Source organism: Euprymna scolopes, chromosome 20, assembly GCF_053919585.1.
Source record: "Euprymna scolopes isolate OS-2025 chromosome 20, ASM5391958v1, whole genome shotgun sequence".
NCBI lineage: Eukaryota > Metazoa > Mollusca > Cephalopoda > Sepiida > Sepiolidae > Euprymna > Euprymna scolopes.
Genome location: NC_136501.1, coordinates 13234593 through 13249777, shown reverse-complemented (window position 1 = coordinate 13249777; position 15185 = coordinate 13234593). Strand labels below are relative to the sequence as shown.

At 32.6% G+C, this 15185-nt stretch overlaps 1 protein-coding gene across 1 annotated transcript in view; it reads right to left on the bottom strand.

Annotated features, from left to right (window-relative positions):
* LOC145241684 (photoreceptor-specific nuclear receptor-like) overlaps positions 1–15185 on the bottom strand; it is a 128808-nt gene that overhangs the window by 14784 nt on the left and 98839 nt on the right. Inside the window, exons 3-4 of the mRNA XM_080104811.1 lie at positions 13281–13407; positions 6027–6466 (exon numbers count right to left, since the gene is read on the bottom strand). Coding sequence (XP_079960937.1) covers positions 6027–6466; positions 13281–13407 — 567 coding nt within the window. The remainder of the gene's footprint in view (positions 1–6026; positions 6467–13280; positions 13408–15185) is intronic.

Sequence of the window (15185 nt, the reverse complement as noted above, 5' to 3'; positions counted from 1 at the left end):
GTTTTGTATGTCTCTTGACTTGCAGAATTTTTTTACCCTTTTTCGTTCCAAACAAAACCCATTAAAATAGTAAACGTAAGGGTCTTCTATTTGAGATCATGTCCAACAGGTAACTGTGGGGAGTTGAGCAACAAGATATCTGTTCACATTACATCTAAACTTCTACAATTTAGTACAGTCAGAGAAGCAGGAAACAGGGCGGAGTTTCAAAGTCTAACAATTTGAGGGAAGAAACTGTTAGAGTAGAAAGCTTGCCGGTATCTATGGATCTCAACAGTTAAGGAGTGTGTGTTTGCTACTTGTCGGGAGTACGTCGACGGGTGGACACAAGTTTTATGTTTATCAGAACGCTTTCTATTAAAGTAAAACAGGCACAAGGGTACGACATTAGGCGATGCGACAGTGACTGGAGCTTTGCCGACAGTGCGGGACCGATTCAATGCACGAAGAATATTGAGCAACTAGAAAAAAAAAGAATTTGGAGAAAGACGCCAACAAATACAAGCTTGATATCGCGTGATTAAACACTTCAATCAGTAAAAAGAATGTCGGGAAAGACTCCAATAAAATGGCTTAAAGTTATCGAGAAGGATCTCTCACACCTTGTACGTATCAACATCTACAGTAAAAACTCCAGATCAAACAATTTCAAGATTTGAACATGCAACTTAAGATAGAAAGGTTTGAAAAACTGTTAAGAACGTTATGGGAAGCCATCTTAAAAGATGTGAAGATGACGACGCCCTATTTAGTTTTGTCCATACGAGTTGTGAATACCTGAATTTATTGAAAAAAAAAGGCATCAGGATGAATGCGGGAATGTACGAAGCTCCTTAAATAAGATTCCAGACTTTTTGTGTACAAGCATTTAAAATTGTCGTAGACTTTTGAAAATTCAGTATTTTATTGCTATACATCTTATGGGGTGACTGACCAATTTTTATGATTTCAATTTAATTTAATTTATTTAAATGAACAGCTTCAGCAGAAATATGAATACCCTTAATAATCACAGCCAGTGAATTTTAAAAATGCTATGGATTTTTTTGTGTTGTTTGTTGTTTATTAAATGTCTATGGGTTGTTTTTGTGTTGTTTGTTGTTTATTAAATGTTTATGGGTTGTTTTTGTGTAGTTTGTTGTTTATTAAATGTATATGGATTGTTTTTGTTGTTTGTTGTTTATTAAATGTTTATGGATTGTTTTTCTGTAGTTTGTTGTTTATTGAATGTTTATGGATTTTTTTGTGTTGTTTGTTGTTTATTAAATTTCTATGTATTATTTTTGTGTTGTGTGTTGTTTATTAAATGTCTATGGATTGTTTTTGTGTAGTTTGTTGTTTATTAAATGTTTATGGATTGTTTTTGTGTAGTTTGTTGTTTATTAAATGTATATGGATTGTTTTTGTGTAGTTTGTTGTTTATTACATGTGTATGGATTGCTTTTGTGTAGTTTGTTGTTTATTAAATGTCTATGTATTACTTTTGTATTGTTTGTTGTTTATTAAATGTCTATGTATTACTTTTGTATTGTTTGTTGTTTATTAAATGTCTATGGATTGTTTTTCTGTTGTTTGTTGTTTATTAAATGTCTATGGATTGTTTTTCTGTTGTTTGTTGTTTATTAAATGTTTATGGATTGTTTTTGTGTAGTTTGTTGTTTATTAAATGTCTATGGATTGTTTTGTGTTGTTTGTTGTTTATTAAACGTCTATGGATTGTTTTTGTGTAGTTTGTTGTTTATTAAATGTCTATGAATTGTTTTTGTGTAGTTTGTTGTTTATTAAATGTCTATGTATTACTTTTGTATTGTTTGTTGTTTATTAAATGTCTATGTATTACTTTTGTATTGTTTGTTGTTTATTAAATGTCTATGGATTGTTTTTCTGTTGTTTGTTGTTTATTAAATGTCTATGGATTGTTTTTCTGTTGTTTGTTGTTTATTAAATGTTTATGGATTGTTTTTGTGTAGTTTGTTGTTTATTAAATGTCTATGGATTGTTTTGTGTTGTTTGTTGTTTATTAAACGTCTATGGATTGTTTTTGTGTAGTTTGTTGTTTATTAAATGTCTATGGATTGTTTTTGTGTTGTTTGTTGTTTATTAAATGTCTATTGATTGTTTTTGTGTTGTTTGTTGTTTATTAAATGTCTATTGATTGTTTTTGTGTTGTTTGTTTTTTATTAAATGTCTATGGATTGTTTTTGTGTAGTACTATCTGTTTTGTATGTCTCTTGACTTGCAGAATTTTTTTACCCTTTTTCGTTCCAAACAAAACCCATTAAAATAGTAAACGTAAGGGTCTTCTATTTGAGATCATGTCCAACAGGTAACTGTGGGGAGTTGAGCAACAAGATATCTGTTCACATTACATCTAAACTTCTACAATTTAGTACAGTCAGAGAAGCAGGAAACAGGGCGGAGTTTCAAAGTCTAACAATTTGAGGGAAGAAACTGTTAGAGTAGAAAGCTTGCCGGTATCTATGGATCTCAACAGTTAAGGAGTGTGTGTTTGCTACTTGTCGGGAGTACGTCGACGGGTGGACACAAGTTTTATGTTTATCAGAACGCTTTCTATTAAAGTAAAACAGGCACAAGGGTACGACATTAGGCGATGCGACAGTGACTGGAGCTTTGCCGACAGTGCGGGACCGATTCAATGCACGAAGAATATTGAGCAACTAGAAAAAAAAAGAATTTGGAGAAAGACGCCAACAAATACAAGCTTGATATCGCGTGATTAAACACTTCAATCAGTAAAAAGAATGTCGGGAAAGACTCCAATAAAATGGCTTAAAGTTATCGAGAAGGATCTCTCACACCTTGTACGTATCAACATCTACAGTAAAAACTCCAGATCAAACAATTTCAAGATTTGAACATGCAACTTAAGATAGAAAGGTTTGAAAAACTGTTAAGAACGTTATGGGAAGCCATCTTAAAAGATGTGAAGATGACGACGCCCTATTTAGTTTTGTCCATACGAGTTGTGAATACCTGAATTTATTGAAAAAAAAAGGCATCAGGATGAATGCGGGAATGTACGAAGCTCCTTAAATAAGATTCCAGACTTTTTGTGTACAAGCATTTAAAATTGTCGTAGACTTTTGAAAATTCAGTATTTTATTGCTATACATCTTATGGGGTGACTGACCAATTTTTATGATTTCAATTTAATTTAATTTATTTAAATGAACAGCTTCAGCAGAAATATGAATACCCTTAATAATCACAGCCAGTGAATTTTAAAAATGCTATGGATTTTTTTGTGTTGTTTGTTGTTTATTAAATGTCTATGGGTTGTTTTTGTGTTGTTTGTTGTTTATTAAATGTTTATGGGTTGTTTTTGTGTAGTTTGTTGTTTATTAAATGTATATGGATTGTTTTTGTTGTTTGTTGTTTATTAAATGTTTATGGATTGTTTTTCTGTAGTTTGTTGTTTATTGAATGTTTATGGATTTTTTTGTGTTGTTTGTTGTTTATTAAATTTCTATGTATTATTTTTGTGTTGTGTGTTGTTTATTAAATGTCTATGGATTGTTTTTGTGTAGTTTGTTGTTTATTAAATGTTTATGGATTGTTTTTGTGTAGTTTGTTGTTTATTAAATGTATATGGATTGTTTTTTTTGTTTGTTGTTTATTAAATGTTTATGGATTGTTTTTGTGTAGTTTGTTGTTTATTAAATGTCTATGTATTACTTTTGTGTTGTTTGTTGTTCATTAAATGTATATGGGTTGTTTTTGTGTTGTTTGTTGTTTATTAAATGTCTATGTATTATTTTTGTGTTGTTTGTTGTTTATTAAATGTCTATGGATTGTTTTTGTGTAGTTTGTTGTTTATTAAATGTCTATGGATTGTTTTTGTGTTGTTTGTTGTTTATTAAACGTCTATAGATTGTTTTTGTGTAGTTTGTTGTTTATTAAATGTGTACGGATTGTTTTTGTGTAGTTTGTTGTTTATTAAATGTCTATTGATTGTTTTTGTATTGTTTGTTGTTTATTAAACGTCTATGGATTGTTTTTGTGTAGTTTGTTGTTTATTAAATGTCGATGGATTGTTTTTGTGTTGTTTGTTGTTCATTAAATGTCTATGGATTCTTTTTGTGTAGTTTGTTGTTTATTAAATGTCTATGGATTGTTTTTGTGTTGTTTGTTGTTTATTAAATTTCTATGGATTGTTTTTGTGTAGTACTATCTGTTTTGTATGTCTCTTGACTTGCAGAATTTTATTTTACTCTTTTTCGTTCCAAACAAAACCTATTAAAATTTGAAACGTAAGGGTTTTCTATTTGAGATCATGTCTAACAGGTAACTGTGGGGAGTTGAGCAACAAGATATCTGTTCACATTACATCTAAACTTCTACAATTTAGTACAGTCAGAGAAGCAGGAAACAGGGCGGAATTTCAAAGTCTTGCAATCCGAGGGAAGAAACTGTTAGAGTAGAAAGCTTGCCGGTATCTATGGATCTCAACAGTGAAGGAGTGTGTGTTTGCTACTTGTTGGGAGTGCGTCGACGGGTGGACACAAGTTTTATGTTTATCAGAACGCTTTCTATTAAAGTAAAACAAGGCACGACATTAGGCGATGGGACAGTGACTGAAGCTTGGCCGACAGTGCGGTACCGATTAGATTTGAGGTTCTTTTGTGGACTCTGTCAAAGAGTGAGATAGGTTTGGTAAGTGCTCCAGCCCAAATTTGGCAACAATCTCCCATGTGTGGGTAAATTGTGCATTTGTAAATACATAAGATTCTCTCTTGTGCGAGTCATTTTTTTTAGTACGGTAGAGGGAGTCCACTAGGTGTGTCAGAAATTTCGTGAAAAATAGTGAATTATTCGACCCCCTGTCTTTCCAAGCTTATAACTCCTCGAAAAATGTTATTCACTGCCTAATTGTTTTTTCAATTAAAGGAGCAAGGACCAAGGTTTCATTAAAAAAAAAACAATGTGTTTTTTTTATAAAGGTTTTAAACTTCGGACTTTACAGGTAAATTTCTAAAAAAAACACTACTTTTTTGTTTTAAATTTGAATATATTATTTATTGACCTTTTCTCTTCAATTTGTGATATATAACACTTTGGTGAGTAAATTAATTATTTACTTTTTAATAGACATTTCAAAATGGGAGCCGTGAATTATTCGACCCCCGTCTTTCCAAGCTTATAACTACTCAAAAAATGTAATTCAAGCCCTAATTTTTTTTCAATTAAAGGAGCAAGGACCAAGGTTTCATTAAAAAAAAAAACAAAAGAAAAAACAAACAACGTGGTTTAAAAAAAAGGTTTAAACTTCGAACTTTACAGGTAAATTTCTAAAAAAACACTACTTAATTTTAATTTGAATATATTATTTATTGACCTTTTTTCTTCAATTTGTGATATATAACACTTTGGTGAGTAAATTAATTATTTACTTTTTAATAGACACTTGAAAATGGGGGGGCGTGAATTTAAAAATAAACGTTTGTCTAAAATATTATATTCGATTTATTGGAAAGAGCATAAAATTTCACATTGACCCTGAAAATATCGTAAAAATAGAATCAATAGAAAAATTTGGATAGATTTTTTAAATTTTAAAAATTGAAAAATATTGAGTTCGTAAAATTCATTACTATTTTTAAAAAATATATATTTCTATTACTTTTAAAACAACTTTAATAGTTTATTTTGGAAGTATAATCCATAAAGAAAATAAACAACCCACTTTTAAAAGAGAAATTACGAGTTTTTTTATATTTTATTCGCAGTTTCGTGTTAGGGGTGTCAAAAATTCCTACAAAAATTCTGATACACCTAGGAGTCCACCTTCTTTGCAACAGCCTTGCATTTGTTCCAATTCATATTGTCTGTGAATGTTAGGCCGAGGAGTTTGAAAGATGGGATTTCAGGTAGGGTGTCATTTGTCATGGTAATCGTTGGTTGAGAAAGGTTTTTGTAGTTGTTAAGGTTGTTAAGGCTTACCTCAAAAACAATAAAGAAAGAAAAAGAAAGAAAGAAAGAAAGAAAGCCAAATAAACAATTCTTACCGGACGAATTGGAATCTCTTTTGTTCCGCTTTGTAGGTGGAGGCGACGTGTTTCTTTCATCGCTGTCGAAATGTCTCGCGTACAGATCTTTGTGTTTGTTCTCCGCCATTTCTTGCGCGTCGACGGACCCTACGACATCATCATCGCGGAAAAATGGACTGTTACCATAAAAAGGTTTTCTGCTTGATCCTCTGTTTTCATATCTTATGTTCTTGCAGGAATATGAAGGATGTGGAGAGGGGAGTAACAATGGTGGTTGCGCACGGAACTTTGGGAGATGAGACTGCGTGAAATGGTGGCCATGTGACGATAATATTGATGCTGTTGATTCTCGATTTGGTTCCGAGTTCAGATGAAGGGTGACTGGCTGAAATATGTGACTCGTCCCACTATAACCAATATCCGATTGCATTGGCGTTGAATATGGAGTGAAATCAAGCCTGCAAAATAAAAGGGTACTTGTGCAGAGAATGATCCGTTTTTTTCGTGGACGTTGTTTCGACATATTCCGGTAACTTACGTAAACCGCCGGAATATGCCGAGCGCTGATCAAATTTTAAAACGCTAGAAAAAAAATGTCATAATAAAAAACATTTATCGTATAGTAATTTCAATGACGAAAAATGGAAATACAGTTAGAAAATCGATCTACGGTGAGTTTCGTGGATATTTATTTATTTATTTATTTATTTATTTTGTAAAATAATGTTTGGCAATGATGTAAACTTTTTTGTTTTTACTTTTATTTATTAACTTATTTGCTATTTTTTGTAAGTAATGTTACTGTTTGAAGAATACTTTTTTTTAAATGCATTTCTTGCACATGTTCGGCATCTGTTTCCGATTTGTTTTTATTCTTGGCAAAATGAAAGAACTTTTTCTCCGGCAACTGTAGCATAATCTGCAAACCCGCTAGATTCATTTTGACGACTTTATTAAAATTTATTCATTTTTAATGATTTCATTTTTTGCATGATAAAAACTATTTTCTTCCAATTTATTAACTTTCGTCTGCTGCATTGACTAAGAGTTTCGCCATATTCTGGCAGTTTATGTAAACTGCCGGAATATGCCGAGGCAACATTCACGGAAAAAAAAGGTCGTTCTTTGCATAAATACCCATAAAACGATTACAATATTTATGTCAGTATCCACATTAATGTAAGAGATAGAACAAGGTTTGTCTTACACTCTGTATGGAAAATTGCAGTGATTGTGAAAATGATTTACCTCAAAAGGGTGCCTTTACTAAGGTTCATTTTTAATATTTAAATTTTGAATAAAACTAATATTTTCTTCCAATTTATTAATTGGCATCTGCTGCATTGGCTTAGTGTTTCGCCATATTCTGACCATTTACGTAAGCTGCCGACGCAACATTCACGGAAAAACGAGTCATCTTCTGCATAAGAACTCAGAAAAGTTTAAGATTTGCTTAGTTTGTCTAAATATTGTTAGTATTATATATTGAGGTAGTCTTGGGAAGACAAAAAGAAAAACAGAACAAGGTAAACATATCATACACATACATAGTGCAACGCTGCCAAATTCACATCATGAGCATTTTGACTTAGGATCCGTGGCGTATTGGTAAGAGTACTTGGCAAAATCAATTGTAAAAGTGATATTCCCCTGAAGGTGGAAGGTTCAATTCTCAGGTTGGGCGGCCTAAAAATGTAATTGCAAATTACTTAGTACCTCTATCCAGTCATGGCTGATGGAACGAGAGCATGCTACCCAAATGAAGTGAATAAAAGGTTCCGTTCGAAATTCCATCCAAATTCTCGAGTTCGGCAGAAACATTCCTAAATCCGACAAGTTACACCAGAAGAAGGTCGGAGGTTACATCGACGGAAACGTTGCGAAAATGACACTCAAGGTGAGAACAGTAGTCCGAAGAATATAAATATTAAGAATAACTAATCCTCGTTAATGTGGTTCTTAGCAATACCTAAAGACGCTATCCTCGTCCAAGGTTGTCTCCACCAAAGTCAGGGACCACACTACAAATTGATGACCTCGACGTTGAGTAAACACGCCATAAATCGTCCCGTAAGTCCCGTCCTAAGTAATTTGCAATTGTATTTTGAATGTCGCCTGTGTACCTTCAACTTCCAAAAGAATGTAACTTACAATTGAATTTTATCAAATGCTCTGTTCACTATGCCACGGATCCTGGCAAACAATTCTAGTATAAATTGTGTGAGACTTATGCCTATTTTGTTTTTAGTTGTACAATCTCACTACTTATCACTATATGTTACTATTTATTACTAAATATTATTACTATACATACATATATATATATTTATATTTACTATAATAATCATTAAATTATTAAATACCTGTGTGTGTGTGTGTGTGTGTGTGTGTGTGTGTGTGTGTGTGTGTGTGTGTGTGTGTGTGTGTGTGTAAAGCTTCTTTAAGATTAAGCCTATAAAGATGTGTAAAGCTCAACAGGTTTGGTGTAGCTTAAATATAATAGCAATTATAGACAAGATGTTGGTATACATAGATTGAAATGTTTGCACACTAGCCTCATTTCTGACAAGATTAGGCTTCGAAATAGGTATAAAGAGCATATAACTTTTTTCCTAATTACTGTGTCTCCTTATTGCATCGACAAATAAATCTATGTATACCAACATATGGCTTTGTCTTGTCTAAAATGGCTATTACAGTAGAACCTCGGGATACGGTATAAAAAATTAGTGACAAAATACGGTACAGTATATAATAAACATGTATATAATCAAATACGATTATAAATAACACCGTAAGGTGAGGCAAATACCGTGACCAGGGGTCAGAAAAACATTGTATTCCACATCGTAACCTGAAAAACCGTATCCTACTGTGTGTGTGTGTGTGTGTATATATACAAGATGAAATCCTATTTAATTCCAATACATATAATTCGTTACGTAGTAAACACCTTTTACTTTGGGCCATGGTTTGGAAAGAACTATCTTTCTTTGATAAACTCCGTTTTTCCAGGTTTTTATCCATTGGCGATAATTTTACCCGTAATAAATGTACTTCTTCTTATGATAAATATTTAAAAAATTTAATTACTAAGAAGTTTGGGATTATAACAAATTTGGATAAACATATATTTAATTATTCTTCTCATGTTTTGTCCAATACAGAAGAATTTGTTTTATCTGCTGGCTTACAATTTTGCATTCCTCCCCCTTTTGTTGATAAAATTTCAATATTTAGTGAAATTGAATTATTATATACTCAATTAAAACACCATTCGCCTATCTCTACTGATGAATTAACTAGTGTTAAAATTCAGTTGGGCGAATTAGGTCGGAGGTTTTCTGCCATAAATACTAAATCTAGTGATTTTGTTTGGCAGAAAAATCATTTTGAAGCGGCAAAATTAATTAGGTCTAATCCCGACATTTATCTTTCTCGCCCGGATAAAGGATCGGGTGTTGTTATACTTAACAAAACGGATTATATCTCCAAAATGTTACAAATCTTGGACGATAAAAGTAAATTTCTCCGTTTGGGTGATTTAAGCCATGATGATACTTTTGGTATGGAAATAAAAATCCAGAAAAGATTTCTTCAACTTCATAAAAGTGGATTTATTTCTAAGGAGATTTATGATAGAATCCGACCCATCAGCTCTCAAAGGCCTAGAATGTACGGTTTACCCAAGGTCCATAAACCCAACATTCCTTTGCGACCCATTTTATCTATGTTGGGTTCTGCACAACACGAACTTGGGAAATGACTGGTTGATCTTCTTAAACCTGTGCTTTCTTTTTATTCGGTCCATTGTATCTCTGATTCTTTTCAATTCGTATCTCAGATACAAAAATTATCTTTATCTAAAAATACCGAGTTCTTAGCTTCCTTTGACATTAATAGTCTCTTTACTAATATACCTTTGTATGAAACCATTGGTATTTGTGCTGACTATCTATACCGTGGCCCCTCAAAATCTCCACAATTTCCTGAACGAATTTTCGTTGAACTGATGGAACTTGCTACTAAATCAGTCTCCTTTAGTTTCAACAACATTATGTACCGGCAAATTGACGGGATATCTATGGGTAGCCCTCTTGGTCCTTCGCTAGCCAACATTTTCGTTGGATTTTTGGAAAACGAATTATTTTCCAAAATTACTAAGCCAGCATTCTACACACGCTACGTCGATGATACTTTTGCATGCTTTCCCTCACGGAGTGAAGCTGAACAGTTTCTTCGTCTTCTTTGCAACCTGCATCTATCGTTACAATTTACTATGGAGGTTGAGGACTGTGGCTCTCTCCCATTCCTCGACGTTCGCGTTTCTAAAGTTGGTACTACGTTTGAGACCTCCGTATATAGAAAACCTACATTTACAGGGCTCTATCTTAATTGGTTTTCTTTTGCCCCTCAGTCTAGAAAAATAAACCTCATTAGCGCTCTTACGCATCGTGCACTTATGATTTGTTCACCAAACCGTCTTGATACGGAACTTGGGGAAATCACAAATATTTTTCTTAGCAATGAATATCCCATTAATATAATAAAATCTACTATTGAACGTAAAATTACTACATTTAATAGTGTTAAACATATTGGTCCATCACGTTGTCCCATTTATTTAAAATTACCATGGTTGGGTCCTGTTGGCCTTCATATTGTTAAAAGGATTTCTTCTGCTACTCAACGTTGTTTTCCACCTACTATGCTTAGAGTAGTTTACACAACTCGAACCTTTTTCTCTTCTTTTCGTAAAGATGTTTTGCCAACCATTCAAAAGAATTCTGTTGTTTATAAATTTGTTTGTCAGTGTGGAGCTGACTACGTTGGCAAAACATCCCAAAGATTAGAAATGAGAATATCCCAACATATCCCTCGGGATATTCGACTACACCAGGTGTCGAGAACATCCGGGCACTCCCAAGCTCATGAGTCCGCCATTGGTAATCACCTGTTGAGTATAAATAGGTGTTCTGATCAATATTCCGATGGGTGGTTTTCTGTTTTATACAATGCGAGGTCGAAATATCATCTCAATATCATTGAGGCGTTAGTTATTAACAACTCTCGACCTAGCCTGTGTAGACAAAAAGATTCTGAAACATCAGTTGGAGATATTCATTGATTTAAAACCACCTGAACAGTGAGTTTTTTTTTTTTTTTTTTTTTTCACTTTTCTTCCAACTGAAACCAAAATTCCCTTCTTCCCTCATTCGTTTCTTAGTTTTTAATTTATCATTCTGACGTTTCCTCTTAGAGGGTCAGACGATAAGGCCTTAAGGAAATTTTAATAATTTCACCTGCCCGTTTTTTTTTTTTTTGGTATTTAAATTAAATTATGTTTCCTCTGAAATATATATATATATATATATATATATATATATATATATTAGTGTATTTAGGCAGCATTCCTTCATTCAGGCAAATATTATTAAAAACAACAGAGATACCTTGCTTAATGATTCTTTGTTTCATTTTTTCGATCTTTCGTAAGATTTTTTGATGGAAGGTATTTACAAATGTTCCATGGTTCACACGAGCGCTTTCGATTCTTTCTTGAAGTTAAAAAGATCTTACGAAAGATCGAAAAAATGAAAAAAGAATCATCAAGTAAGGTATCTCTGTTGTTTTTAATAATGTTTGCCTGAATATATATATATATATATATATATATATATATATATATATATATATATATATATATATATATATAATTTTTTAATTTTTTATTGAGCCCATAATAAATTTACATTACTGTTTCCATTGGATTTTCACCCCAGGAGATGAGGTAGAGTACCAATTTCATCGGAATTTATGGGTCCACCTATAAATTCCGATGAAATTGGTACTCTACCTCATCTCCTGGGGTGAAAATCCAATGGAAACAGTAATGTAAATTTATTATGGGCTCAATAAAAAATTAAAAATTCATATACCGCTCTATTAACATATCGAGCACTTTTATCGGGTTTTTTTTACCTTATTTCCCTTGAAAAGATATATATATATATATATATATATATATATATATATATATATATATATATATATATATAACAGGCCGCCCGGCGTTACCCGGTCGTAAAATATGCATAAATCTTATATTTTAATTAATGCTGATTTCTTATTTATTGTAAACAGAAATAGCATCATTATTAAACATCACGTTAAATTCCGTTTTAAAAAATGAAGTAAAAGACGGAAAGAAACTGAGACACGTTCATCCGAGTATTATGTTTTTTCTAAATAGTTCACTTCTTGTAAAAAATACTCGAGCTGTGATCGAAACCACAACTTAATGACAGTGAGTCAAGTGCGATAACCATTAGACCAGCCTGACACGATTTTCTCCAAGGTGTTTCCATATCTATTTATTCTTAACATAATGAAGCTGTCATCTTTCACGGCCGCGCATGTGCAGTCGTGAAACAAGTACCAATTTTTTTTTATCCCTTATCAGCACTTTTTTCGGATGAAAACCAATTAAAAAGTTTTCCACGTGACTGAATACCATATATACCAAATTTCAAGTTTGTAGATCAATAATTCGTTGAGTATATAGGTTGAGAATTGTTCTCACACACATACACACACACATTCTCACTTTTATAGATATATAGATTATTTATTACTTCTAAATTATGGTTCCCATATTGTGTTAAATACTATACCAGGTCTGCTTCGCAGGTAATCTTTGCCCAGCATTTGCGCTACTTCTTTCAGTCGTCATACTTGCCATCTTTCTTCTCTGTCTATAATTTGTACTTCGTCCACTAAGGGTAGGGGTACATTGACTATAAAATGTTGTAAAAATAACACAAGATGAGAACACTTGTCTGAAGAATCCAAATAATACGAATTATCGATCCTCAGCTAAAAGAAATTCGGAAATAGGTGCTTCTGCATTTATTGACTCGGGATTTTCACGAAGTTACTCGGGTGTGCTCAGCAGATGACGGGAAGAACATGAAACGAGTCTGCGAGCTTTATTACAAAAAATGAAATTGTTACAACCCTCCTCTCTATGTTAAGAATGGCGACGACTACTGAAATTCTTTTAGTAATACATTGGAAAAAAATGTTTTAATATCTAGGAAACTACTTGTCGACCGCTTCCGGTTTTTCCTGTCATCTGCCGGGCACACCCGAGTAACTTCGTGGAAATCACGGGTTGATAAATGCAGATGTACTCGGAAATGATACATCCATTTGTAAGGCAGCTTTTCTTGTTCATAAATAAGGAATAATTGTTGGTTTATTCAGACTCACCTGGAATGGTCCCCATATTTTGGCATTGGCGCAAAAGAGACAGGGTTCGGATCAGTCGATCGTTTAATCAAGTCGGGGCTGGGGTGGCGTTGTTGAAACGATCGTGGCGCCCTCTCGTGTTGAACGGCTGAAATAAAATAAAGAAAAATGTTGTACACAAGAGTATTAAGAAAATAGAAATCATACATTTATTTATACAATTCATCATTCAAACATTGCAGTGTTTGAATATATGGTTAAGTGGCAGTTTTAGTCATTTAGAACTGCTTTAAAGCTTCGCCGCTCACTCATTTTTCGACCAAATTTCAAACAATTATTACACTTTATAGAGCACCTTCTCAGCTATAATAAGAAAATAAAATTTCAATTTTCCTTCAGTAAAAAAAATTATTATGAATTTTCCCGTGTTCAAAATCGTGAAAATATGTAAGGAGGTGAGCGACGTTTTTTATGACTGTTTTCCATAGCAACAACGTCGCTTCAGCGACTACTGTTGCTACTAATTCATTGCTGTCTCGAAAAGAGAAGTAACAAGTAAAACAAAGAGAATGAAAGCATGAAAGGGAGATAATTTTGGGGATTTTATTGAAAGCAGACGAGTGCCGTACATTGTTATTACATATGTGATTATAAGGGAAAAAAAATGAGATTTCAATTAAACAAAGAACAAATGAATTTATTAGAAGCCTGGAAAAATCATGGATTACAATAGAAAAATGCGAGCATGAAAAGTAATATGGTTAAGCTTAAACAGGGAAAAGTAAAGGACTATTTGTTAAAACTGGAAAAAAGGACAAGATATTCTAGTAAAAATATAATAAATTTATAACTTAAAATATTGCAGAATTAAGATTTTTTTAATTGAATTTATAACATTATATAATCAGTTGTTAATGCGGCAATATTTTCCCTTTAATACAAAAGATCTGAAGAAGCAGGTCAGACAATTTCGTCTGTGTTTGCCGAAACAAACTTTAATGTTCTGTGTTCACTAAAGAATTTTTAAATACTACATTTATCTCTACTTCAGTATTGAGTACTTTTTTATCTCCTTTTTAAACTTTAACCTTTAAAACTATACAAAAAATGTTATCATTCGTTAGAAAACCATTTAGTCAGTAAGTTATTCAATCACCTGCAATCACTGCATAAACTTGCTCTCTCGAATTCACTATAGTACCAGTAATAATCTATTTTTAAGGGATCATCAGTTGTTTACCATGAAACACTGTTTAGGGGATTTAAAAACAATACAGTATATTATATCATGGCTCCACAGCAGTGTTGATCAAAGACCACCTCCCTTAATCTTAGGAAAAACATGTTACAAATATTAGATCTAGTTTCCTGTTCTTAATTATTTTATCTAACCTATATATATATATATATATATATATATATATATATATATATATATATATATATATATATATATATATAGTCATCCACATACAGTACTATTTCACAGCTCATCAGTGCGGCTAGACAGGCAACTGCCTCAAGCCAGAAGCGAAACCCGACCGCCCAAATGACCGTCAAGGCTTCTCACCATTACGCTATATGGCTGATGCTGAATGGGTAATGAATTAACAATGTTTTGACATCGTCCGAATGCATCAGTTCGATTTGTTTAAACATTTCTAAACGAAAACAAAACTTTGGTTGTTACATAATTTGCGATATATATATAGTAAGTTATAAAATATATATGGCGATTAAGCTACACTGAATATTCCGCGTTTCATCCACTCTAGGATTCATAAGCCTTATGCGAGAATTTTGTGGTTGTCTCGCGTTTTTATATAGTTTTTAGTTATACAATCAGCTTTCTAGTATCCACCACGCCCTTCCTAATCAGCCAATGAGCAGGCACATACAGGACAAAGGATATATATATATATATAT